At 38.2% G+C, this 27,772-nt stretch overlaps 1 protein-coding gene across 3 annotated transcripts in view; it reads right to left on the minus strand.

The window, feature by feature from the left end:
- Nucleotides 1–275: 275 nt before the first annotated feature.
- cpeb4b (cytoplasmic polyadenylation element binding protein 4b) overlaps nucleotides 276–27,772 on the minus strand; it is a 49,415-nt gene continuing 21,918 nt past the window's right edge. Inside the window, exons 3-12 of one of the 3 annotated variants that reach the window (XM_056267832.1) lie at nucleotides 19,581–19,671; nucleotides 12,337–12,387; nucleotides 11,239–11,262; nucleotides 8,969–9,139; nucleotides 8,746–8,835; nucleotides 6,043–6,161; nucleotides 5,791–5,905; nucleotides 3,381–3,562; nucleotides 1,776–2,008; nucleotides 278–1,138 (exon numbers count right to left, since the gene is read on the minus strand). In XM_056267832.1, the coding sequence (XP_056123807.1) occupies nucleotides 1,781–2,008; nucleotides 3,381–3,562; nucleotides 5,791–5,905; nucleotides 6,043–6,161; nucleotides 8,746–8,835; nucleotides 8,969–9,139; nucleotides 11,239–11,262; nucleotides 12,337–12,387; nucleotides 19,581–19,671 (1,071 nt within the window). In that variant the 3' untranslated portion in view covers nucleotides 278–1,138; nucleotides 1,776–1,780. Of the gene's footprint in view, nucleotides 2,009–3,380; nucleotides 3,563–5,790; nucleotides 5,906–6,042; nucleotides 6,162–8,745; nucleotides 8,836–8,968; nucleotides 9,140–11,238; nucleotides 11,263–12,336; nucleotides 12,388–19,580; nucleotides 19,672–27,772 lie in introns of all 3 variants that reach the window. The other 2 variants (XM_056267831.1, XM_056267833.1) reach the window with 2 other exon arrangements.

Here is a 27,772-nt window from a genome sequence, read left to right on the forward strand (position 1 = left end):
GAAAAATGTGCCTAAAATGACTGTTGGAAAAAAAAGTATTTAGAAAAGTAGTGCATAATAAATGTTTATATGTGCATGACAAAATAATTTAGCTAGAAAACACTGTACCAAAAAATCAGCAGGCCATGTATAAAATAATCATCTTTTTTTTTTTTTTGCCATCTTATTAACAGCAAATTCTTCAAAAAGTGTTTTAACTTCGAAAATGTTGGAGCGCGGTCTATCGGGCCGACGCGAGGATCCATTTATCACTGGTGTGTCGCTAACTCCCTGACTTTTGCGCTTTTACGGTTTCGGTTGATTTGAACTGCTCACGCGTCTCCTTCGTTGGACCTTTGGGAAAGCGGGTGGTTCTCTCACTAGTGTTACTAGGACTTTAACCGCATGCTGATCGATTTCAAGGCCAATCTTTGGTTTGCTGGAGCCCATCTGGTCTTTATACTGAATGGGACGATGACGGGGTTGGGGGGGCCAAAAAAATAAATAAAAAAAATCAACCGAAATCAAATCTGCAGGGCAAAAGAAAGGAAACGTCCGTGGTTTTTGCTAGCTACTACACAGCCATCTTTGGTTCCCTAATGTCGGAAAGTAAAAGCTGTTGTGTTTCAGGGGGATGGAGAGATGAATGGACTACCTTCAGTTATGCTTTACACTCAGGCTGAGCGGATCGGTCTTCCTCTCTTCTACGTAGCTTTCACTGCTGTTCTGCTTGTACGTACACCTCTTCTCAGGGCTTCTGGGGGCTGGGGGAAAGGCTTACGAGACACATATTGCGAGTTAAAGAATGAGAACGAAAGGCTTGCCGCTAAAAGCCTGAGAGAACGACGGCAACGAAATCGAGTTCCTTGCGTTGGAACCGGCTCGCAGGCAGACTACTGCAACTTTAACAACATACATTCCCCACTAGGATTGCTGGATCTCCAATTCAAATCAGGAAGCGACAGAGCAGATTTTCTCAATGTGCCGTTTGCTGATGTCATTTCCTTTTCTGTGGTCCTGGGGTGGGGTGGGGGGGGGGAAGGGTGAGACCAGCTTTGATTTTTTCTTCTTTTCTCTATATATATTCGACTTAAAACTAGCAGCTAAGCTTGAGGTATTAGTTTTCTTGCATGTCACAATGGAGATCGAATCCAGACAGCTGTTGTGGAATCAGTTGTTGTCATCAGGAAACATTAAAGATTAGCATGGTCTTAAAGTACAAAGTATAAAAAAAATCAAATAAAATCAAAAGAAACAGAGCGTTGAGAGAATTCGCTTCTTCTGTTTTCAAATCCCAAGCTTTGGTTGACAACTCAGATCTTAGACCACACATCTGCACTCTGGCTAGCGAAGAAACAAGTGCACTCTTCAACGCACCTTTGCTTTCCTTTGCCTTTTCCGTTAAATTAAAATAGGACGTAATACTTCCAATCGCAATGTTAACAAAAAGCCAATTCTAAAAGTCATGCAGATACTTACTGACAAATTATACTAATACTCAATATATTCACATCTCTGTGCACTCGAAAAATGAAATATAATGGAGTTATAAAAAAATAGAGAGATGGATTAGACATTTTCTTTTTCTTCCTGAATCTTTTTTCGGATACACATCCATTTTTTTTTAAATATATTAAATGACAAATTAAAATCATATCTTTTTTTGTGTGTCTTTTTTTTTTTTTAAGTTAAACTAAAAAGGAACCAGCAACAGAAAAGTGCATTTATTTCGATGATGATTCTGCGGCGACTCTCTCTCTCTCTCTCTCTCTCTCTCTCTCTCTCTCTCTCTTTACCAGCTTCAGTTCCAGCGGAAGGAGATGTGGCGAGGTCGGTCTCCTCCTTCCTTCACCAGGGGCTTGTGAAACTCGCGGCCGGCGCGCGAGTGGATGGCCGCCCAGCAGTATTCACAGTAATACTGGAGACAGGTGACGTTAGCGCAGAAGAACGGAGCGAACTTCCCTCCACAGCGAGTCCCCTGACACTCATCACACAGCTGGTCATCCAAGACGTATGGCTTCACTTCCACCTGGACCGAGAGACATCAGCACACGGTTACACACACACACGTGTGCCATCACATCAAACGCTTGCAACTTATGGATTGTTTTATTCAAATATTTGCTTTTTTTGCATTGTGACACTTCATGATAATAATGGGCATTTTCCATTCAAGTAGTTTGTAATCCCCATTATTCTTAATATTAACTGTCACTACAGCAAAAATTGTTGTATTGTTAAAAATAATGACTTTTTAACCTAATTTTCTTTTTTTTTATGTATATGCTGGCATTCTTAAATGTGTACTGCTCGTTTAATCTCTTCTGCAATTGATTATTCAATTGATATTATTTTGTTTTGTGATAAATGGTAAAAAAAAAATAGTACAATACCACAAATTATAAATACCAACAATTGAAATTAAAACGAAGACCTTTAAAAAAAATCCTTTGTTGCTTGAAATACAAATTGAAGGAAAAAAATTAAGCTTACTTCGTTTCTGCTAGCTTCTCATTTTCTTTAGTTTAACTTGATGTACTTAAATGACTAAAACAAAAATACAAATGAATAAATCTATAGAGACATAAAAATCATGTAAAAATTACTAAAACAACAAAATTACTAAAAAAAATAAAATAAAATAAAATAATAATATATACCGGTATATAATAGTATCTCAATGACACTAAAATAACACTGACCACAAACGCAAAACTGATCAATTGTAATAAGATTTAAGGGAAACCACTGACACGATTTTTTTTTATGCACATTAAACCTTAAAAATGTACATTTAAATGCAAAATACATTTTCTCTTGAAATATGCCGTTTTATTCAGGTTTCATGGGATTTTATCATCGATAAGTATATCCTGAACATTTCAGTCTCAAAATCCCTTCCTATTTTTAAGTCCTGCATTAAAGAAATTAGGGCTGGGTTAAAAATATCGATTTCACCATTTGAATCGATTCTCATTTTAAAGAATCGAATCGATTTGTTTCGATCCGAAACAATTATGTCATTAAAAATGTATTATTATAACATTACTATTTAAAAAAAACTAGCAAGTAGCCTACAAATCAGTAATATTATAGTGATGTACCAACTGGCATGTACAAACTATATAGTTTGCAGCATTAGTTGAGAGATATTTTTTGTGTTGAGGAATTTTGCCATTTACTGTACTTGATCTAAACGGAAACTTGCGAATCAAATCGTGAAATTTGTGTCAAAGCCAAGCCCTAAAAGAAACGCATTTAAATTTCAACTAAAACCCGTTCATCAGCCAAAACTATATTGAAATGTCTTCGAGTTTGAGTGTTTGTGAGGCTCGCCGGATCAATGCCATGTCATGGAAGGGGAGTGTGCATGTGTGTGTTTTGTGGAAGTCAGCACTGACCCGTTTATCAATTTCCCCATGCTGCAGTTGTACAAAACGAGCACTGATAGCAGCGATGTAGCTCTGCTGATTAGAGAAGGCCACCCGCCCCGCTCCCTTCGGGTACTTCAGCTCTGGGTCTGTGTCGATGCCGGCGTAACACACGCCACCGTACAGCCTGTCCATGATCATCGCCAGCTCCACTGTCACCAACACAACACACTCCATGGTTAATGCTCAAAACAAAACAAACATACTCCAATGAAATGACAACTCCCCATTTGGGGAAGCTACTTTAAAAGTGTAGCCTGCCATGTTACATTTACATTTATTTACATGTATGCATTTACCAAAGTGACTTACATACACATTTACATTCTTATCAGTTCTTGCTTTCCTTGGGAATCGAACCCATGACCTTGGCGTTGCAAGCGCCAACGCTCTACTGTTTGAGCTACAGGAAAAACTATACATGCTATTACCAAGCAGTTAAGAGAGAGTTTAGCTACACTACAACTGTTCTTTTGAACGTCAAAAATATGGTTTACACAAAAATATTAAGTAGCACAACTGTTTTCAATATTGATAATAATCAGAAATGTTTCTTGAACAGCAAACCATCATATTAGAATGATTTCTGAAGGATCATGTGACACTGAAGACTGGAGTAATGATGCTGGAAATTCAGCTTTAATCACAATTCTTTTTTTTTATGGATTAAAGGTTAACTTTACAAACAGTTATTTTAAATTTGAATAATATTACACAATAATACTTTATACATTTTCATTTCAATAATAATTTTCCCTGTATAACGTTCCCTGCTGTGTAGTTTGCTTACAGCGTTGATTAGTAAAATGAAGCATTTCTCTATACACTCACCTAAAGGATTATTAGGAACACCATACTAATACTGTGTTTGACCTCCTTTCGCCTTCAGAACTGCCTTAATTCTACGTGGCATTGATTCAACAAGGTGCTGAAAGGATTCTTTAGAAATGTTGGCCCATATTGATAGGATAGCATCTTGCAGTTGATGGAGATTTGTGGGATGCACATCCAGGGCACGAAGCTCCCGTTCCACCACATCCCAAAGATGCTCTATTGGGTTGAGATCTGGTGACTGTGGGGGCCATTTTAGTACAGTGAACTCATTGTCATGTTCAAGAAACCAATTTGAAATGATTCGAGCTTTGTGACATGGTGCATTATCCTGCTGGAAGTAGCCATCAGAGGATGGCCGATACATGGTGGCCATAAAGGGATGGACATGGTCAGAAACAATGCTCAGGTAGGCCGTGGCATTTAAACGATGCCCAATTGGCACTAAGGGGCCTAAAGTGTGCCAAGAAAACATCCCCCACACCATTACACCACCACCACCAGCCTGCACAGTGGTAACAAGGCATGATGGATCCATGTTCTCATTCTGTTTACGCCAAATTCTGACTCTACCATCTGAATGTCTCAACAGAAATCGAGACTCATCAGACCAGGCAACATTTTTCCAGTCTTCAACTGTCCAATTTTGGTGAGCTCTTGCAAATTGTAGCCTCTTTTTCCTATTTGTAGTGGAGATGAGTGGTACCCGGTGGGGTCTTCTGCTGTTGTAGCCCATCCGCCTCAAGGTTGTGCGTGTTGTGGCTTCACAAATGCTTTGCTGCATACCTCGGTTGTAACGAGTGGTTATTTCAGTCAAAGTTGCTCTTCTCTCAGCTTGAATCAGTCGGCCCATTCTCCTCTGACCTCTAGCATCAACAAGGCATTTTCGCCCACAGGACTGCCGCATACTGGATGTTTTTTCACACCATTCTTTGTAAACCCTAGAAATGGTTGTGCGTAAAAATACCAGTAACTGAGCAGATTGTGAAATACTCAGACCGGCCCGTCTGGCACCAACAACCATGCCACGCTCAAAATGACTTAAATCACCTTTCTTTCCCATTCTGATATTCAGTTTGGAGTTCAGGAGATTGCCTTGACCAGGACCACACCCCTAAATGCATTGAAGCAATTGCCATGTGATTGGTTGATTAGATAATTGCATTAATGAGAAATTGAACCGGTGTTCCTAATAATCCTTTAGGTGAGTGTATTTCTAACTATTAATATCCTAATAAAGTACATTAAAGAGATCTTGTAAACCAGGAAGATCCCACCCTCTGTGATACAGGTGCATTTGTGATTACCAATTTTTTGGGTCAATATTTACAGGTATACCTCATGTTTAAAAAAATAAATAAATAAAAAATCACATTTTCAACAATGAATAATGTTGAGGGAGCCAGTAAAATAGTCACTGAATTGAATTCTAGGGGAGCTGGATTGGTTCATCCTGGCACAAATTAAATCAAACAGAGCGTACAAGTGATTATGTATTTGATGTCACACAGAAACGACACTATTTCTGAAAGAAGACGAAGCCTCGTACCTGCGCGAAGTGGACGTGGCACTCCTCCCACAAATATGGTCTTCCTGGGGTCGAGAGGCTGGGATCCATCCATCACAAAGTCACTATCGTTGAGATTCCACGGGCGAATCTGGACCTGTTACAAAACAATACATTGAAAAAAGAATTTGTTTTTACGAGTTCAAATCCATGTATGAGGACAAATAAGGGCAGTATAATCAAAAAGTGCAGTTGTTTAGGACAAAATAATTGCAAAATGCACTTCATCCTTACAGGTTTGTCTTTAATGGTGGGGCTGGAAACACACAGGTAGAGTTTTCCGTCCTCCTCGATGCAGGCATCAATAAGGGCTTGAACTGAGCTCTCATCTTGAAACAAGAGGAATGCGTAACCTTTGGGAAACACATTTTAGAGTTAGAAATCTGCAGGAACTAAATTTGACATTAAAAGAATAAATAAAAAAGGATATGATACCAAAACAAGTTGTCTTTTAACACTATCGGTAGCACAACAATCTAAATTGTGACATGAATTACTCACACTCATGTTCCCAACCCATAAGTCATCCGTTAATCTTTGAAACACACATTATGATCGTTTTAATGTGAGATATCTGTCCTTGTATTGAAAGTAGATTACACCAAAACGTCAAAAAATTATTAGAGACATTGTAAAAAAAACAATCCATATGAATCAAGCTGTTTAAATCCAAGTCTTCTGAAGAGACACGATTGTTTTATATGCTGAACAGATTTATTCACATAATTCATATATATTCACTGTCCATCATATTAAGGCGAGACACGGCAGGCAAAAACATAGTTTTTTTTTTCACTAGTCAATTTTGAGATTTCGGGATATTTGTCTTCAAAAACATGTCTTCTTTCAGACTTGTGGTGAAAAAAAGTCCGAAATACACATTTAGGTCTTTATATTACTGCACTTTGTCTGTTTGCGTCTGTAGATTTCTCATAAATTCATCAAAAGTTGGTGATATAAATCATCCGTTGCTCCGCGATCGCGATCTGCACCCTGTCATCACACACACCGTTAGAAAGCTCTCTCTCTCCTGTACAATGCTGTCGCATCCAAATATGGTCATTTCCTTTTTATCAGCAACCAATCTTGAAAGTAAAAGGGCGCAAATGCGCAATCTCATTGGCTGATGCTAAATCTTTAAAGCCCGTTTTCTCAAAATGACTTTTCTCTCATACTCAAAGTCCGAAATCTCCACTTCAGTAGCACCAATACACACCAAACTTTACAGTCTTGTACCTAGTTATATTATGAAGACATTTACAGAGGGATTTGTAAATATATTATTCCTAGCCCGATTTATATAACATTTTATTCCAAAAAACATGGCAAAACTATATTTTTTAAGGCTATTGACAGTATATTCTGATTTATAGGATAACAAAAGTAGATATCCATAAATCCCTCTGTAATTTTTTCCCCCATCTAATATGTGAACAGAATGAAAAAATAATTTTGAACCTGGCTTTATCCAATACTCAGATTTCATTTTTTTAAATATATGCAAATTAGCGCATATTTAATTAGATAATGCCTAATTTGCATATTTAAACATTAAATTACAGAAAACTTGTAATACATTTTTTTCTCATCTTAATGTAGGTAATCAACTGGGAAAGTTTCATGGTGATATCTACTAGTTAAAAAAAATTACCCTATTCACCTGTAGTGTCTCGCCTTAAGTGATTGTGTCTCTTCAAAACACTTCACCGCTCAAATGAAATATGAATTGCATTTACAAGTGGAATGGACGTTTAATGCAGGGACAGAAACCTCGCAGGCTTCCATAAAAATTATGGCTGGGTAAAAAAAAAAAAAAAAAAAAATCTCATTTTGAAGTCTAAAATCCCAAGAATCGATCTTTCAGTCTATGTTTTCAGTTGATGAAATAAGCTTTGTATCACGCATCCCATCCAATAAATCGCAATAAGCTTTGTGCTTTGTTACTTCTGATCTGAAACAAAATCTCAGATTTCAAATTCTGTCAATTTTATTACAAAATTCAAACAATAAATACAGGTTTGACGCGGTTTAATGTTACAGATCGCTGTAGCGCCTCAGTTCAAGAGAAGCGGCACGTGAACCGATCATCTCTTCTGCTTCACTACTAGTTACAGCACGAAATAAACATGCATGAACATCAGAAGTATGTTGAAACATGCAGAACAACTGGCCAAAATTAGTACCGTCTCACGTAATCGCTCAATCAGGGTCTTAAAACGCAGAAAGACGCCAATAAAACAGCTTGTAAACAATATCAAATAACGTCACATTTACCTCAGGGAAGCCATTCACCTTAGAGAGGAGCATTTTGATAAATATATGCACTATATTGCATATTCGTTGTACTTTTACTTAAACCTCTTCAATATTAAATGTGTGTTTGACTAAATCCTTCATGTTTTTATGACATCCACCACTTAAATGTTTAAATATATATATAAAACGAGTAGAAGCAATTGTCATTAAAACTTTTATTGTTATAAAAAATACTTGCTTGTGTGTAATTTAAACCAGTAAATTGTAACCTTTAATATAATAGTGATGTACCAACTGGGGTTCCCTGTATAGTTTGCAGCATTAGTTGAGCGATTTTTATTTTGTTTTGTCCTTGAGGAAATTTGCCATGTTCTGATCTAATTGATCAATATCGGCTCGAATTTGAATCAAATCACAAGCTTATGAATCAAAATCGAATCGTGAAGTTTGTGTCAATGCCCAGCCCTATTAAAAATCTCTTTACTTCTGTTTCGAACGATTAGGGTGAGTAACTGATGACAAGAATTTTCCTTTTTTGAGTGAACTATCCTTTTAATAAGTACCAAAGTGCTGTCAAGTGATCAAGCCAGCAGAAACTAAAACGTTGGTTACTATTAATGACTGTTTCTCGAAAGCCTTTAAAAGGGTCCCATCTCTCCCAGTGCCAAACTCTTAGCTCACCTTTCGGGGGGAAGTACGACTTGCTCTCTGCTTTGTGAGGCCAGTCCACAAACAGGTGCCCAAAGCGGCGAAAACTAGCGGTTATCTCATCTGGAAAAGATAATGTAGCAGATAAGAGCAAGCAGCTTTCGTGGAAAGAGTCCCAAAGCTAACAACGAACCTTGAAACCTGTTTTTGTTTTCATAAGCACGAGAGTAGAGGTCACCCGAAACACGTGCAATACCTTCGTCGATGTCAGGGGGGAGGCCACCCACGAAGACCTTGCGAGAATAGCGCTCGACCCGCTCTCCGTTCTGGTGAGGGAAGCAGTGTGGGGAACCCAGGCCAGGCAGGCTCTGATCCGCTCGCTCCTCGTCCGGGAAACCATCTTCCATTGGGAACAGGGATGAGTGTCCTGAAGAGAGAGAGAGAGAGAGAGAGAGCAGGGACTATTATCTGTGCTACAATATCTGTGCACCACACGGGGAAATTAACTCCACTGACGGATTATTCGGAGCCCAAGAAACACTAAGACAGATAATTGCATCATGAAAAGCGTAGGGATTTCTGAATTATGGCTACTGTGGTCCTGTAAGCAGACCAATTATAGCCCACAGTTTCAGTCCAATGGTAACTCAGGCCATTTTCTACACAGAGAGTTGTGTTAAAGGAAGGATGTGTGTACACTAGCGTTCAAATGTTTGGAGTTGGTAAGATTTGTTTTTCATGTTATCCCAAAAAAGACCCCAGTAAAAACAGTGATATTGTGAAACAAGTTAAAGTTACTTCTCTATTTTCATATGAACTTTTGAATGAAATGTATTCCTGCAATGGCAAAGCTGAATTTTCAGTCATGATTTTGTGCTCAAATCATTCAATATTATTCATTTCATTTTTTTTTCAGGATTCTTTGATGAATAGAAAGTCCAAAAGAACAGCACTTATTTGAAAAAGCAATCTTTTATAACATTATAAATGTCTTTATCTAGTTTAATGAATCCTTGCTACATAAAAGTATCTCACTGAGCCCAAAGTTTGAACAGAATTCAATTCATTTCAAGTTAAATATACCGGTACATACTTTATACTATATTAGTTATGAACAAACTAGATTCCTGAACTGAAAACAAATGTATCTTTGAAATATTTGTGCAAACATAGGATGACATGTTTGTTTGCCAAATTTATACTAAAATTGTATAATACTAATACTAAAGAGTTTTAGGTACTCTGCATTGTAGAAATGCATTTCTACAATTAAGAGAATATTTTGTTAATTTAATGTAAGTGTGAATGGCCAGCGCATGTTCACGTACTAAAGCTTCAGGCTCATTTCGTGTCAAAATCGTGTCATATTTCAGAAACTTCCCCAGCTAAAACGATAAGATTTTTATAATATTTTTTTCTTAAGAAAGACAAACATAAATAGTAATCAAAGCCAAAATATTAAATGTCAAAAGGACAATTTTCACCTGAGATTTGGATCCGAATTTCAGGGGGGTAAGAATGACTTTATAAAGATGGCAGCATCATTATTTTATTTTTGGCAGCATCATTATTTATTTTTGGCAGCATCATTATTTTATTTTTACACAGATTGGTAGGTCTATTAGTGAAATCTGTTGACTTTAACAATCTTTGTTGCATTATATGCCAACGGTGACCTTTCAAAAATGGGAAAAAAAAACACTTTTTGTGTCCCAAGTTTGCATGCCTGTAACTCAAAAAGTTTTTAAGATATCTTAATATCCTTTAAGATTTTGTTTTTTAACAAACATTTCTCTTAGTATCTTCATTTTAAATGCCCTGTAAGGTTCAATCGCAGAGATATGGAGATCGTAATGCAGTTCCATGAGTAAATTGTACACATTTTCAGTGGTCAAAAACCAAATGTGTGGCACTTTGCATTCAGCTGATACTTTTTTTCTTTTAAAGAGGAATTTCTAAACTACAAATAACGTTGAAACTAGAAATGTATCTTGTTTTTATTTCTATCAGCACAATTGCATAGAATATGCCTGTCAGAGAGCCTTAAAGAAATGATCAAATTCATCTTTCTTTCCGCCGGGGACCTCTGGTTGATTGACACAGAATGAGCGTTCGGTAACAGGCCGAGAGCTGGAGAATGTAGTATTAGTCCACTGGCTCGAGCCACTCCAGCAGATTTCCTCCTGACATGACACAACACAGCCTGAGCTGCTTTACAAGACTTATGTAAGGGACTTAGTCACAACTGTGGCCTGGATGGGTGTGTGTGTGTGTGGGGTGGGGGTGTGTACAGACCACAGAAAAACCACAATCAAATTTACTCTTCAAAAAAATCTTCAGAGTACAGTAGGAAAGAGGCACACAATCGATACACAAATGGAAATGAAGGTTGCAAGTGTTCATGCAAACAATTAGCAATGCCCCAACACATTTCATGCAGATGCTGGATTATTCCACCGATAATTATGATAATTTAAAAGGATTTATCATTTTGACTCATTTGGATTTGTTAAAAGTTTTCTTTACCTCGTCGCCTCCCATAATTCCTTGCTGCATGTAAAATAAAATGATCACACGTGAAGTAACACATCCCCAATGAAAATGTGAACTTTCTGACTAAACTATAAAAATGAACAGTGGAACTATGCTTTTTAAATACCAAACCTGACTGAATCAATTTCACGTTTTAAACTAATGTGTTGAAAAGTATGTCCCAGTTTAGATTACCACTAATTTGGATGCTTATCAAAATCTTGCAAAAACTACAGTTTACACAGTTTGTTGGCCAAGTGCTCAAACACTGTTAACAAGACTCAAACTAAACTGTCTGGATTGTCGAACTGCTGCCGATAACCAAATGACTATTCACCAGAGACATGATACCTCAGTCACAAACTACAATTTACTGAGTATTGGCACGTTTATTAGCATTTGGGATTTAAACTTCAGTAGGAAGTAATACTCAAGCGAAACGGTTCAAACAATCATATAAATGTAATACTTAAATAATATAATACTTCCTTCAGTTTCATTAAGAGAAAAAAAAGTGGCAAAACATGTCTCGAGTATTTTCATGTACACTACATATCACATCAGCATTTTGCATTAAACAATTCAAATGTACTTAGGAACAACAGCTAAGTAGCCTAGTTGAAATGATGGTATCTCATATTAAAAATAAATAAATAAATCAAGATATGTTCATACACCCAAAAAACAGGCTTGATTGAGATTTTTGCACAACCATACAAGATAATACACGCTTATATGATGATATTAAACATCTTCCTGGTTGTAACTCTTTTTTAGAAATGTTGTTTGCTTTTATGACAGGGGAAAATAACACTATACTAATATCCTTCATTTGTCTTAATTGGGGTGAAACTGGCAAACTATAAATATTTGCATTACCATCAAATGAAATGCTACAGCTAAAATGGCAAGTCCTAGCAGCAAATCAAATGACCACTGAACTAGTTAGACAAAGTGCTCCAAACTAAACCTATTTTAGTACTTGCTTGACAGAAACACGCAGACTATTTTAACATCAGCTTGTTGGATCTGTCCACCCTTCAGCTTGAGCCACAAGCACACTAAACCAATATAATATAGGCTATTACATACCATTTATGGGCAAGGTGCTGTCTCCTCCGGGATGGGTGAATCCGAGGCGACCTTCGAGAGAGGAGGGGATAAATCAGCCGCATGTTTGAAATGACACAGAGCACGTTTGTATTAATACTAACAGGTCTCTAGTTTCACACTTGAATGTACGTTATTTGTCACTTGATAAAGATGGCTGTTTGGAAGCAAAAACAAGTTAGATGTCACCTAAACAAAGTTCCCCTTACGGTTGATTTGTTATACCATAACTAATGATATTTTTCTTCAAAATTGAAATGCTTTTAGAACATCATTTTTAGTTTTTTACAACAAAACGGATTTGCACATTGTCATAAAAACAATTGCACAGTTAATAGACTGATCCAAGTCTCATTAATCTACAGTCCACAATCCACATTACAGGTGTTATAAACAAAAAAATATCTAAAACATTTCTTGGATTCAGCAGTTGAAATAGTTTCAGAAAATTCTCAGAATAGAACAACATATTTAGGCAGCAACGCTGTTTTGAAACAACACCAATTATTTCCTTTATTTTAACCAGGAGAATCACATTGAGATATTTCTATCTCTTCTTCCAGAGAGACCTGGATGTCTAAAGAAACATCCCTAACCATAACAATTACCAAAAAAAATATGATTCAAACAACTTTACAGTAATACAAGTTGAGACAAAAATAGGAAGACACCCAAACCCTCAAATAAAAACACTCCGGCTTGACCCAGATTTGCCCACATCAAGTGATTGGCTTATTTCAATGTCAAAACAGCAAACCTCGCCGAAACCAACGTATGCAACTAGGGGTGTGCACGAATATTCGAATGCAATATTTTTTTTAAATGCCCATCCCAAGTATGTGCGTGGTTCAGTGATTCACTTGTGAACTCATTAGCGACGACCGATTCAAATCGCAACCTTACAAGCAGGTTTGAGGTTGGTGGAACTAACTCACTGAAATGGTTCACAAGAGTCATCTGAATGTGAATCGGACATCAAGAATTCACCGTGTTGAAGGTGCACACACCTAAAAATGCCATTCTACTCCTCAAGGAATAACTGATGAAAACTGAAGTCATCAGAAGGTGTGTTTATAGGGTTTCGGGTGTTACATTTCATCATCCAAAGTGCCTTTTTTTATGACCGCTCCCTACAAGTCAGAACGTATTCCGGGTGTCTCACAATACTCTCCCGGATCTAGATCACTTTCGTTCTCATGCCGAACTGCCTCTAGTAGAAGAATGAGAGGAAACATCAAGGTTTGTTTCTCTCAGTTGTGTTAACATGGCTCTGGCTGCCCCCTCCTTCTGTTGTTCACTGCGAGAGCAGTCTGGTGGCCAGGGCCAGCACACCATTTTGTTGCTTTAGCAAGAACAGAGAGCTCTTTTACAAGCAAAGGACAATGCTGGAAGCTATTCAAAGCGACTTGTACACTGGACTACTTCTGTTCCCCCGTCTCTTGTTTGTCATCTCTGCCACACTGGGCTGGTGTCTGCAGGGTCACTCTTCTGGATCTGGGGGGGGGGGGGGGCAGTTATGCTCTTCTAGAGAGACGCTGACCCTGAGGCTTGTACTAATTTGGTTATTAAATTACAATGTGAGAGAGAGCAGATTTGATTCAAGAAACCATCCAACAGAGATTTCATTGTGTGCGTTTTTAAAAATCCACAGTGAGTTAACTGCATTTTGGGGGTAGCATTAAGTATGGTCAAAAAGTGTAAAAATACAAGATATGACATCAAATGCTCCTGTTTAATAGCCTGGCTGACGTCTGGGAACCACATGGTCATTTTCTCGTATTTGAGGCGTGGTTTACGAATGCCCAGAGCCGTTTATTGGGTGATACGAATGTCTATCAAATGCGCCTGTACGTAGCTCATAACCAATCGTTTCAATTATACCAGATGACGTATGTAGAGCGACAGAAGTTAGACGAGGAAGACGACGATGGGTCAGAGATTTGTGTGTACATGATGGTGTGTATGTAATAGGGCTGTCAACGAATATTCTAAATTCGAATATATATTCGAATAGTTTTAAAAAACAGAAATTCGAAGGTGAAAATTAATATTCGAATCATGTGGAAAAACACGCCCGCGGTAGTAGAGGCGCGGCTGTCTGCTTTGCGAGTGGCAAAATTCTGAAGCTTAAAATGTAAAACGCATTTTCCAGCTGCACAGCTAGCACAGTGAGTGTCTGGCTCACTCATTGGGTGTGCTGCGGCAACTGCACATCCAATGGCACGGGCGCCTCCAACGTGTGCGCCATGAGCTAGCATTACATCAGACACGTCAGAGCCCGCCAAGGGGGCGTGGCCAGACGCCCTCGAAATAGACCTTATTCGCAAACACCGGAAGTAGCTAACCGCGGCCATATTGTTGACATGACATCTGTCCTGCTGCCCCTAACCGCGCGCAGATTTGAGTTGAGGGAAGCAGTAGCCTGGCTTCATCTCGTCGGTATCAAGAGAAGATAATGCTTTTATTTGATGTGGATCCACACCAATCAAGCTTAAGTAAAGATCCGTCCTTATTGCCACCTTTGCCAGCCGTAACTTATCCGGATATTTATAACGATCTCGTTCATACAGTATCCGTATCCAAACTACAATGCACCTCAACAAGGCAACATAATGAACGACACTCGTCTCATTCGTGGAGGTGGAAAAACAAGTTCTTTGTGACATGCAAGATTTGTTGTATTAAAATGTAAATGCAAAAGAAAAGGCATGAGAGTCGGTTGTTTTTGTCAATTTTAAGTTTTCATTTAAAATGTTTGCGATTTTAATATAAGTACATGGTTACATATTTGACCACTTGCTTGAGCAACTTATATAGACGTAATGCATGGAATAATTGGCTTACGTTGTTGAAATAGTGAGTATGTGTTAAAATAAAAATAGTGAGTACCGGGGTGTTTGTGGTACAGCCGCGGATCAGTTAACGTTACGCACTGCAAACGCAGCATATAAAGTATTGCGCGTACTGCTTCTGTACTGTATACACACCACACACGCATTGCACACGGATTATGTGTGAAACCTGTGGTAAAATGATGGGAACAGACTTTTCTATGGGGAGTTGGCTGAAAGTTTAGCCTATTTATCCTAGCTAGCCTCTCTTGCGCTGGCTCAACTCTGTCTCCTTCCCTTCACGTTTTCTGACAGTCGGTAACTTATCGCATAAAAACGAACTCCGGGGTTCTTATTGCTGTTGTTAGAACAGCCGTGTATTACACAACACACCATCGCGCTGTTTTAAAAAAAAATACAGTGATAATACCATGGATAATACCGACGCTGCCTCGCTTGTCAATTGACAGACTGACAGTTGCCATGGTTTCTATGTCAACAATATGGCCGCCGCAAACATTGATGACGCAGATCGAATAACATCTATAGCCATAGTAGCAGGCTAGCAGCAGTTTACCTATGAGTTTACCACAGCACAGCTCGCTCGGAGCAGTCAATGTCGGTTCTATATACTGTAAAACTTCAATTAATGTTAATAATATTTGTTTCAATCACCGAATGAAGCCTGCTATATTTAGGACAAGAGTCGCGACCTTACATTGCTTGCACAAAACTCTTGATCAGCACTCAACATTTGTTTATTGTTGTTCATTTAAACCGTTATGCGCAGAGAGGGCGAGAGAGAGAGAGAGAGAGAGAGAGAGAGAGAGAGAGAGAGAGAGAGAGAGAGAGAGAGAGAGAGAGAGAGAGAGAGAGAGAGAGAGAGAGAGAGAGAGAGAGAGAGAGAGAGAGAGAGAGAGAGAGAGAGAGAGAGAGAGAGAGAGAGAGAGAGTGCCTGCGAGTGCGAGCGAGAGTAAGGTCTGCGGTCTTGGCCATTAGTTGATTTACTTGGTTTTGTGTAAGTTAATACGTTGTCAAATATGTTTAAACTTAAATAAACTACCTATACAAGTAGTTGTGTCTCTTTGTATTAATTTGTCCTGTTATTGACGTAATGCGCGTCATTGACAAAATGCGCAACCAGATATTCGAATATATGTGTTTTTTTTAGAGGGAATATTCGAACGTCATTTTTGAGCAATTTTGACAGCCCTAGTATGTAACGGCCGTTTCACACCGCATGCGTGAGCGGCGCGTATTTTTTTCGCCGTGCATGTTAATCAATGAGTGCATTCACACCGGGAGCAGGAGCAGCGGTGAAGCGGGGGTTTCGGCGTCGAGTCTGTTTTTGCACTGCTCACGCTAAATTAAAGTGAAAACACACTTTTGATGGACAAAAATAAATATGATTTCACACAAAAAGTGCCCAAAATGCACAGAATAAGCATGTCTAGTGAGTTTTAACAAGAACTTGAGTAGACAAATAAAAGAAAATCACCACTCAAAAATATTTATAGAAGATTTAGGCTACCCGGTAAAAGCTTGTTTTTAATTATTCAGTTTGGGTGAAAGTTGTGTATTATATAAATAAATAAAAAACTAAAGTAAACTAGAAAGAAAATATTATATATAAACATTCTTTTAGTTTATGTAACACACAGACAGCTACAGGCTAGCACAACCCAAATCAAACCCGAGTGTGTGGTTTATTTGTGTGTTTTGTTTTTTTATCCACAGAGTTGCAGTCTTGTAAAAATATCGAAAGTATGACTAAAACTAATAGATTGGAGCCATTTCCTGGGTTGTTTTGTTGTTTAACATTTATATGCGAATGTTGTACACCTCCCCATTACAAACTTTCAAGACTATCAATGTTATAAATGACCAACTTCTAAAAACAAATGTATAGCTGTCTTTGTAAAGAATTGCTCGCTTATATATGTAGCTTTGGAGCCGCTGCTGTGACACTGTACAAACGCTTCCAGTGTGAGTACTCTCGCGCGTCTGCAGTGACGATGTAAGTTAGTTACGCTGACGCGCTGCTCAAGCGCCGCTCACGCTCGCGGTGTGAAACGGCCGCAAGGCTGCATCGAAAGGTAACTTCGCGTCTGCTGCCATGTTGGATCCATAGGTATAAACAAACTGCTTCGGTGTGTCGCATGGACATCGTCATCGTCTTGCTGCTCCCTCCTCGTTCTGTGATTAGTTCCCTAGATGAGGCGAAAATTTGGTTCATGGTCTCCAGACGACTGCCTAGCAGTGAGAATAAAATCGCGCTGCGCAAAGGCAGTATGGGGAAACCCAGGCTACCTGTTTAAAGTCATGAAATGGCATTTGTATCCAATTTTTACTTCAGTAACATGATTTGTTGTGAACTTCAATGAGAAAAATAAAATGGCAGAATAGAACCAGGCCTGAATTCAAGTTGATTGTGAAGGTCAATCCTGAAACAGCGTGTCTAACACCATGAATTTGCAGTGCCACGGCAAACTAAACTACATCTGAGCTGAGCTGCGAGCTTACAGTCTGAGCTGAATGTGATGAGACAAAAGAGACTTTCTGAAATGGCAAGAAAACAACCAAACCAAGTTGTCCTTGAGGGCTTTAAAGCAAAAACAAACAGCAAGACAAATCTGATTCACAAACAAATGATTTTTATGAGCCGTTTTCTATGGGGAATCGTTCAAAAGCACCCACAAACTCATGTGTTAAATCAGCCTGATGAATTGTTCACTGAATGAACTCACTGAACCCCATCAGAACAGTTACTGAATCAACATCTGACTCACTTACTGAACTTTCAGAGCTGCGAAACTTTAATTAGGAAAATTACAGACTGACTGTTCATATGACAATGTGCAGTTGAACATAAAGATGTCTTTGTTTTTAAATTGTAATTTACAGAATAACGTGCACTAATAAATCAAATTTGATTTCACGTCGACTCTAGCATTGATTGCCTTATTGCAGGTGTTCTTATTACCATTTATGAAAAGAAAAAACGCCACATAAAATTAAACCAAAATGGAACGGTTCCCTTCAAAACACTAAAATAACAAGTTTACAATTCACGAACTCTCCATGTCCTAAAAGCAGGCTGCTGTGTTTATGAAGAACAGAGTAGCTTCAGCGTTGCAGACACCACTGTTTGTAGGTCAACAACACAGAGCTTTATCTCTCTTTTTGCTCTGTTTGTGTGTATGTGAGTGTGTATGTGGGCGTGCAATGATTCAGCGCTAATGGGCCGTTTTTTACAGCTGCTCACTCTCACACCAAAAAAATGTAACACCACATCTGTTGTTAAAGAAATCTACATAAGTATGCAAGAAAACACAGGGTAGAAAATGCCACTGGAGAGCACAAAGGTAACAAGTCTCCAAAGACAAAAAGGAAACGTTTTAATGCCCGTTCACTTTTTTTCCCCCATTGTAATTCCATTCTGCTCAATTGGGAAATAACAAGCGGCTGTAGCCAGCAGCAGTGAGTGACCATAAAGAAAGATTAGATCCACTGTCTGCTCCAGAACATGCTCTAATACACGCTTGCAATAACGTCATTAACTGCTGTTTGAATGCATTTACAACTGATATCAAAGGTAAAGCCTCCAGGACTGCTTTGCGATCAGTTTTCAGCTGCCGTAAAAGAATAATATGAAAGTGATGCAACAACCAACAAATTTTCAAAAAATAAATGGGACACTGGTCACAGAACTGGAGCTCCATCAAATCAACATTTGATTTCCAACAAAAAGCTGAGAAAATAATGTTTTCGTCAAAGACTTTGTCAGAATCAGATTCAGAACGATGATGAATACACAGATGGAGTTGATCGAGTCCATCAAAACCCCCAAAGCTTGCACAGTTTCGACGTATTTCTCTGTAACGCTAGGCCGTTTTGATCGACCTAGCGTTGACTACCTAATATGCGGTTGAACGTTTGCGGCTCATTTGTGAGTAAGCAACTTCTATCCGCTCCTTATGTTTAACACAGACAGTTCCATTGTTTTTGGATCTGACGATTCTGTACCATTTCAGAAGGTCTGTAACAGAAACGCCTCCTACCGTATAACGGTGAAAACACCGACTGCCGGAAAATCTCGTCAATGGTGAGGAAAGGGTTAAAAGTTGACCGTTTTTTGAAAGCTATGTCATTTGCAAGAGTCGTCAAAAGAAGTAATATGCGACCACAATGGTCAAACATTTGTTTAGTGCATGTTTGCATAGAAAAAGAAAAGCAGAAACGCAACTGTGTGAACGACCCCTTACTGGAGTACAAGCCCTTCCATTTGATCGCAGAGAGAGCAATGCAACTTAAACCACGTGAGCAGGACAAAGGTTTTTGGACATCAATACGGTACTTTGACACACAATCTCCTTTCGTGGACTCTTATCTTACCTTTCAGAGTGTCTTGCTCAGCCCTCATGATGTCGATCAGAGAGTTCTCCAGAGAATGCATGTTAAAGCCATCGAATGAACGGGGACGATCCTGTAAGGGGAGAAAAGGAGGATGGGTATCAAGAAAATAAACCAACTACGATGGCATTTCTCATATCCCTCAGCTCTGCGGGAGTATCCCTTTCATCTACAATAGAGTTCAAGCTGTTGTGCTTTTGTTCCTCTCAAAGAACTATATCCTGTTGAAAGGAAGTCACAAATGAAAGGCTCAACAGAGGCTCTAGACCAAAGTATAAATCCAATTTGGTGCTCACTACTCACTTGACCCCTAGATCATGTGGCTAATGTCTGTGTGACAAGTCTAATGATTGACATGACTTATAAACACAAAGGTTGAAAAACTGGCTGAGAAAGCAACAGCGGCTTGATAAAAAACAACAACACTAGCAATGAAGATTCAACTTGACGGTTCCTCTGGGTTTATACGGTTGGGTTACAATGACCAACAATGCGCACAGCCGCACACTCATATTTAAAAGGGAGAAAGCCATCTTTAACAAAGAGATAAAGCCTGAGATTAGCTATTTACATGACAAATGGCTCATACAGAACCTAAAAAAAAAACACAGGTTCAAGAATATTCTTACCTAGATCAAAATAGCCTAATTGAACAGTTGCATTTGACATTAGCCAAAAAGCCTTTCAGTGTGTGCAATCCCTGGAAACTAATTGCATGGTTTTGGCATTACTAATGTCATGCTGTACCAAATTAACTACAAGATTTATTATTGGATTGAGTAATAAAAACTAAAATACATCAAAATCGCAGGAGAGCCTAACTGTTGGGCAAGGTAAATAAATGATGACTTTAAATGGATTAGGATATTCCCTTTACCTCGTAATTATATTGTCCACCAAAAGCAAACAATAACAGAATCTAGGTCTTCCTGTCAAGGTCTAGGTCGTCCTGAAGGTCAGAAAGACAATTCTGTGTGATCAGATCACGTCAACACAGACGCAAACGCATGGCCAATGCATTAGAGTAACAAACCTCCGCACGTGAAGGGGTGACAGAGTTCCCTTCATATGTCTGCGCCAATTAGGGGTGTCGTCAATTTACACGAATTCCCATGATCAATCGTCGTTTAAATTACGATCAATTAATCAATTAACCGTTAGCCTTAACACTGCAGTGGCATCTGGCCAACAGCATGACAGGGTGTGAAAATGCTGCTTAAAACCACATGTTTCTCACTAAATGAATGAGAAGGGTTGTAAGTCTAAATAAAGGGCTAGTACGATTGTAAAATGAATCATTTAATTCAATTAATTATTTATTAATGAAATATAATTACTAATACAACGTGTCACCAATGCCGCCTCAGATGCATGCAAGTCAGAATGTGTAACCGTTGTTGTGGACGTGCTTTTCCTGGAGCAACACGATGAAACACTGCAACTAAACCCAATGAATTCACAACGGTTTATTACAATAGTGTTCTCATAATAATGTTATGTAATATGACAGTCCCAATCAAAGTTATTCTTAATCGTGCATTGCTGTTCGAGCTGCGAACGCTGAAGCGCTGAATAAACACCGGTAAACTGATGCCCAAGCGGGTTATTTAACTGAACGAAACACATCCTGTACAAGATTAATCAGATACAAAATAAACATAATATTACAAATTATACCTGCACAAAATGACTAGTTACATGCTTGTCAGAATGTCTGCTCTTCCTGGAGCAACACGCTGAAAAGGCAAATTAAAAAACAGAATTCACAACGCTTTTTTACAATATTGTTCCCTTTATGATGTTATGTAATATGACACTCCCGATCATAGTTATTAATGTTGTGCATTGCTGTATGAGGGATGATCACTGACGCGCTTCATGATTCGTTAATTCTTAACCAAATGCAACCTATATGAAGTAAATCAGATAAATATAGGCCTACACAAAATAAACCCAATATTACAACTTACATGACAACCCACTGATGTCACATGGACTACTTTGATGATGTCTTTATTTCCTTTCTGGACAAGGACAGTATACCGTACATACATTTTCAATGGAGGGACAGAAAGCTCTCGGACTAAATCTAAAATATCTTAAACTGTGTTCAGAAGATGAACGGAGGTCTTACGGGCTTGGGACGACATGAGGGTGAGTCATTAATGACATAATTTTCATTTTTGGGTGAACTAACCCTTTAACGTAAGATGGTCCCAAACATATCCAGCGCACTCGCTTCATTTTTCCTCGTGTCTGCTTTACGAGTTTCGTGGTTGAGAAACACACGTGCATGACCTTGCTTAATGAACGATCGATACGTTTTATTGATTAAATTATCGACAATTAATCGTTGGCATCCCTAGCGCCAATAATGGAATAAATCACTCAAAGCTGAAGATTCTGTCATCAATTACTTGCACTCATATACAGTGTTGGGCAAGTTACTTTTAAAAAGTAATTAGTTACAGTTACTTCTTCCAAAAAGTAACTAAATTAGTTACTCAGTTACAAATTTTAAAAATTAACTAGTACTATTGCGTTACTTTCAAGTAAAATAAAATTTTAAATGCTCAAATGTGACCCCACCTCTACCCTGTCCGACTATGCGTTATGATGGGTCGTTCGCAATTCATGAGCGTTAGCCGTTAGTGATGATGGGTCGCTCGCGAATGAGCTTTTGATGGGTCGTTCGCGATTCTTTTAGCTGAACGTCGGGAGCTGGCTCGCATATCTGAAGAGCCGACTCTATTTTTACAAATTTAGCCAATAGAAATTAAATAATTATGTAATAAAAATTGAAATATTATAGTCAAAGTCATTTAAAGAGCCGTTTGTGAGCCAAAAGAACCGGCTATTTTCAGTGAGCTGAGTCAAAAGAGCCGAATGCCCATCACTAGCCTACTATGCGTGCTTTCGAACACCCGCCCAACTCTACCTCTGATTGGCTTACAATGACATTTTACTCTACCTCAGCCAATCGTCAGCATTTATGCGCTTGTCTCGTGCTCTGCCCACTAACCAAGGAAGAACAGTAAAAAAAAGTATTTGCCTCTCGCTCAGAGATCTAGGTAGTCTGATGAAAAAAAAAAACAGCTTCATCAGTTATAGTAATGCGGCGCATTTTTTGGCAGTAACGGTAATGGCGTTATTAAGATGAGAAGAGTAATCAATTACATTACTCGTTACTGGAAAAAGTAATGCCGTTAGTAACGGCGTTATTTATATATACATCACTGCTCATATATGGTTCAAAACCTGCATGACTTACTTTCTGCTGTTAAAGACAATTTTGTCCTTTCATTGAAAGTCAATAGGGTCAAACGGGGGTTCAAAAACAGACTTTTTCAAACCGGTTTCAAATGACATAAGGGTAAATGACATAATCTTCAGTGTTTGTGAACTATCCATTTGAACGAGAATTTCACCAGGGCAGGGCAGTGGAATGAAAAAAAAAAAACAAGGTCTAGACGTGTTTTCTTAAAAAGTTGAACTACTTTAATGGGAACGGTGCATTTTTAGATCACTGTGTCACACACGAGACTCTGACACAACGGTCAAACACATCCTTCAATGTTACAGAAAGACAATAGTGGAATGAAAAAACCTTTTCTGTATAAAGCTCCTATAATGGTTGCCAAAAGTGTATAATGGCCACGCCACAAACATTCAAAAATTGTTTTGCTTCAGACTATGATTTTATTCAGTCGGAGGACAAAGAACATGTTTTATATTTTGATTTCAATTTGAAAATCACATTGTCGTGCAACAAAGTACATGTTTCTACGCGAGTTTGTTGTGTTCATGACGACTTGAAGGTCTGGTACTGAGTGATCCTCAGCCATTTAGTGTATGATGTCCAGTTTTTCCTCTATAACCATTAGCAAAGCCGGCGAGTATATGATGATGCATAGTGCTTTAAAATCAGTCCAGATTTTAAAAGTCATACAGTGTATTCCAGCCTTTAGATGTTATTCTCCACAAAGTCCACTATGAATGGCAGCATTATATGTGGAATCATGCTTTGTATTCCCATTCTTGCATAGTGTGATTCAGGGCTAAAACAACCCATTTAGAACTAGTCTTGACTAATACTACACTGTAAAAAAAAAAAAAAAATCTGTTAAATTAAAAAACCGGCAGCTGTGGTTGATATACCGTAAAAAATACGGTAGCCACATTTTAGGTTTTATAGACTTAACTTTACAGTAAAAATGTTTATTTCATAATCTGATATAAATGTTAATTTACCGACATATTGAAATGAAGTACTAATATCTGTTTTGTACCATTGTAATACACTGACAGTGGTGATTAGAGTCACATGATGAATCAAAGCTCATCATCACAAGCAGCTTTTCCACAAGCCGAGAAAGTTCATGATAATATATAAAAAACTGCACAGTGTCATTCACACAAACACTAAACACCATCATGGTAACACGCATGAAATTTTAAATGCAATAAACATTCATTTAACAACATTAAATGTCACATAAAACAGTAATGTACATAACAGTTTTAAAAAAAACTATGAAGAAAAAGTTATTTCAACAAAAATACATCAAATGTGAAGTGTCGCGCAATGTCAATTTACGTTTTTTTCACTGTAAATTACACAATGATTTGTTATTTTTCATGTCCAAAAATTCACTGTATAAAGTACGGAAACTTTAACCAGATAACAGTTTTTTACCGTTAAAGTCATGATAATTTGTGTAAGTGTAAGGCTTTCAAAACTGCTGTTGTTGGCTTTAACGCCAATTATGCCACCTTTATGAATGTTTTAAACACACTGCTACATATACGATCAATGCCGCCGGGTTCAGCTAGCTATTTATATAAATAGCCAACGTGTTGTACCCAAGCTCCAACATGACGCAGCTTCCATCTGAACTGGCTGGTGCCATGATTAACGGCACAATCTGCTCGTGCTCAGTCAGATCTGGCAACTGCTGGGACCTTCAGAGCACCACTCATCCCCCTCAGCTTAGAGAGCCCGTGTGCTCACGCAGGGCACTTATGCCACTGACGCGCTGATGCTGAACACGAGAGCAGGCCAAAGGCCGCATTCAGAATGACTGCACAGCGCATTCTGCTGAGAGCCCTTTGATGAAGAACCAACCCCATTGAAAAAACTGCATTCTATACACCATGTCTTATTAAAAAGGCGTTAATAAGCACGTCCCACTCCTTGACGCAAGAGCTATTTCGGGTTTAACTATAATTAGACCGTGCACAGGGCTTGCTGACTCAAAGGCCTTTACCCACCATGGGCATGTTTTCAGGTCATCATAGTTCAAGCGATATGGAAAAAGTCTGCTGTGAGCTTTTCAGAAAGGGACCTTGATGGGACACCCTGATGTGAGTGATTAACCCCCTGGGGTCGGCTATCGCGCCGGCGCGATAGGCAGACTTTTTTTCTTATCAGTGCAAAAGAGACTCAAAATACTCTGTTGATTTTAATCTTACATGTAAGTGTTATACATCAGTCGATCCTGTTTAGTGTATATTATTTTTCTGTATACTCACAATAAAAACAAAGTGTTGTGCTTTTTGTCAAATGAAGAAAAATAAACATGATGCGAGTTTTGCCTTCTCTCTGTCAGTGCAGTCCATTCTGAAACGCGTCCGAAAAATTAACTCTAACTCTGCAAATACTTGTCACACAGGCACGAGAGATTTTTCTTTATGAAGCTTGAATTCTCTTCTTTTCAATGAAGTAATTTATATAAAAAACAAATATTCTCAGTTTATGTAATCTGTATGAAAAGAGAGTGCTGTCAGAATTTTTTTCCCCAGCTCATTACACTTCATTACGCGTTAATCTGACACGCCCACGGAGAACGCGCGCTATTCAAACGCAAATGTAGAGGAAAGCCATGACAACGCCCACATCAGCCGTTCCACCGCGGCGGTAAAATGTGGGGTGTATTTGCTACCTTTTACCGCTAAGAGGCGCTACAATCATAGACTCTGAAAAGTGTTCGTTTATTCTCTCTAATGCGTAATCTGCTGCTCATTCAGAGCGATTGAAAGCTGGTAGCAGATGAATTCAACAAGTGAAACGTAGTTAAAATAATTCATTACCACAATACTGAAATTAGGCTGAAATACTGAAATGAAATTGAATAAATAATGAAAACATAAAACATTGCAATAAAAACATTTAGGCTACATCAATTAAGCTTTACAAAAGCATAAGACTTTAACTCTAACAGCGTACAAACGGTGGCTCAGTGATCAACGCATCAACACGAGCTTCAGGGAGCTTCAATCGACCCGAGATCGAATCTCAATGTGGCATACATGTTGTTAACCGATGTTGGCCAACAGCGTTTATATTTTACCTTCTTGATGCTTAAATAGCTAACTGTTTATAACTGTTTACTTATTTAAAGTCAAGAGTTTTGTTTAATTATCATTACAACATAAATTTGCTACATTCCAGTAGAACCGCAGCCGCTGCACAAAGGACACAAACTGATGAAGGAAGATTGTCAGCCGATTGCATCAGAAAATGAAAATGAAGAAGCTCGTCTTTAGTCTGCTAAATTATTGTGTAATGTAAAAGAACACTAAAATTACTTAAGTTTGAAACCAAGTTCGAACATTTCAAGGTTTAAATAAAGTTTTTTTTTTTATTTAAAACAGGGTTGCATCGGGTTTAGAGTTTATTTCTTTTGCGATGCAAAATAAGAAACACTAGGCTAATATTATTCTTGCGACATTTTAAATTTGTATTGCCAAATAAATGACATTAAACAATTAAAACAGTAGGCCTACAAAACGAAAATTGTCCAAAGCAACATAATTAAATTAAAACATGCGTTTTTCTTTGCCTCTCTCGCGCTGAATCTCTTTTTAACAAGTTTATTTAGTCTCCCTCGCTCTCCATATGAAAGAGGAACATTAACACCTAGGCCTATTGTCCTGCGCGCACAGCACTGAACTGTTCCCCAACCCCCCACAGGCTATCGGAGTCTGAGGCTGATTTAACACAAAGAGAAGTCGTAATTCACACTTAAATCGCTATTCTAGACAGTGTTGATAATGAAGGAATTAAATGATTTAAGTTACATGTAGCCTAGTGAATTTTCTGTCATAAAAGTTTATTACTAAATATTTCATTATTTCAATAATTGATGAAATAAAACTGGTTTGGGCCAGCTTTTTCCAAGCAAAACTAAATATAATCTGAAAAAACGCATGTTCATTTGTTGTCATGAACAAAATGTTCAACTTAATATTAAATTCTACAGGGATCTTTGGATCCTTTCAACCAGGCATGCAATTTGTGAATTAAGTTTTTATTATTTTTTTTATTATTCAAATAAATATCGAACCACGGTGCTTCGTGGTAATGCTGCTAAATTAAATAACATGTAGGCCTATAGAATAATTATGAACTTAAATGAAACAATATCGCAACATTTCGACAAATACATTATTTGATCTGTTTTTACATTTTAATTCAGGGCGATTTAGCCTGCTACATTTCATTAGAGCGAGATTTTCACCCTTGTCATTTTCTCATTGGGAAGCGCTTACATAGGCTACATGTTTGAGTAGATCCTCTGTACCTCTCGTTTTCATATGGATTACATAATCAGATAACATTTATTAGCCTGAATATTTAGACATTTAAAGGCATTAGACAGAGCCGATTTCTTATAGTGACTGAGCTGAAGTGGCTTTCGGTTCATTTTTGTGACGCGCAGTTCCCGGAGACAGAGACGACAGATAAACTTTTGTCGTTAGCAAAAGTTCGAATAAAACCCGATTTTAGAAAAATGCATAGGGCCACTCGGCGTGGTCTGCCAAAACACTTAATTATAAACTTCAATATTTCATTCAAAATAATCTCAAAACGCTTTGTGAAATTTTGAAAAGCCGTGCATGCATTAAGGCCACTTGAACTATGGACAACTGAAACGCTGGTTTTGATTTTATTGTTTATCGTTGTTTAAACGTGCTTGTTCTGTTGCATATCTCTATTTTATATTTGATATGGTCTATTGGTGAAGTAGCCTATAGCATTGATTACTGTGGAGGGAGGGGTGTGGGGATTCAAATAATTCAGCAGAAGCAGGGATGTTTAGACCAGAAGGAAATCCCCGTCCCCCTGGCAAATCACACTTTACTTAAAACCATGTTTTTAAAAACTCTAGGTT

This window comes from Rhinichthys klamathensis, unplaced genomic scaffold, assembly GCF_029890125.1.
Source record: "Rhinichthys klamathensis goyatoka isolate OS25496 unplaced genomic scaffold, OSU_Roscu_1.1 h1tg000263l_1, whole genome shotgun sequence".
Taxonomy (NCBI): Eukaryota; Metazoa; Chordata; class Actinopteri; order Cypriniformes; family Leuciscidae; genus Rhinichthys; species Rhinichthys klamathensis.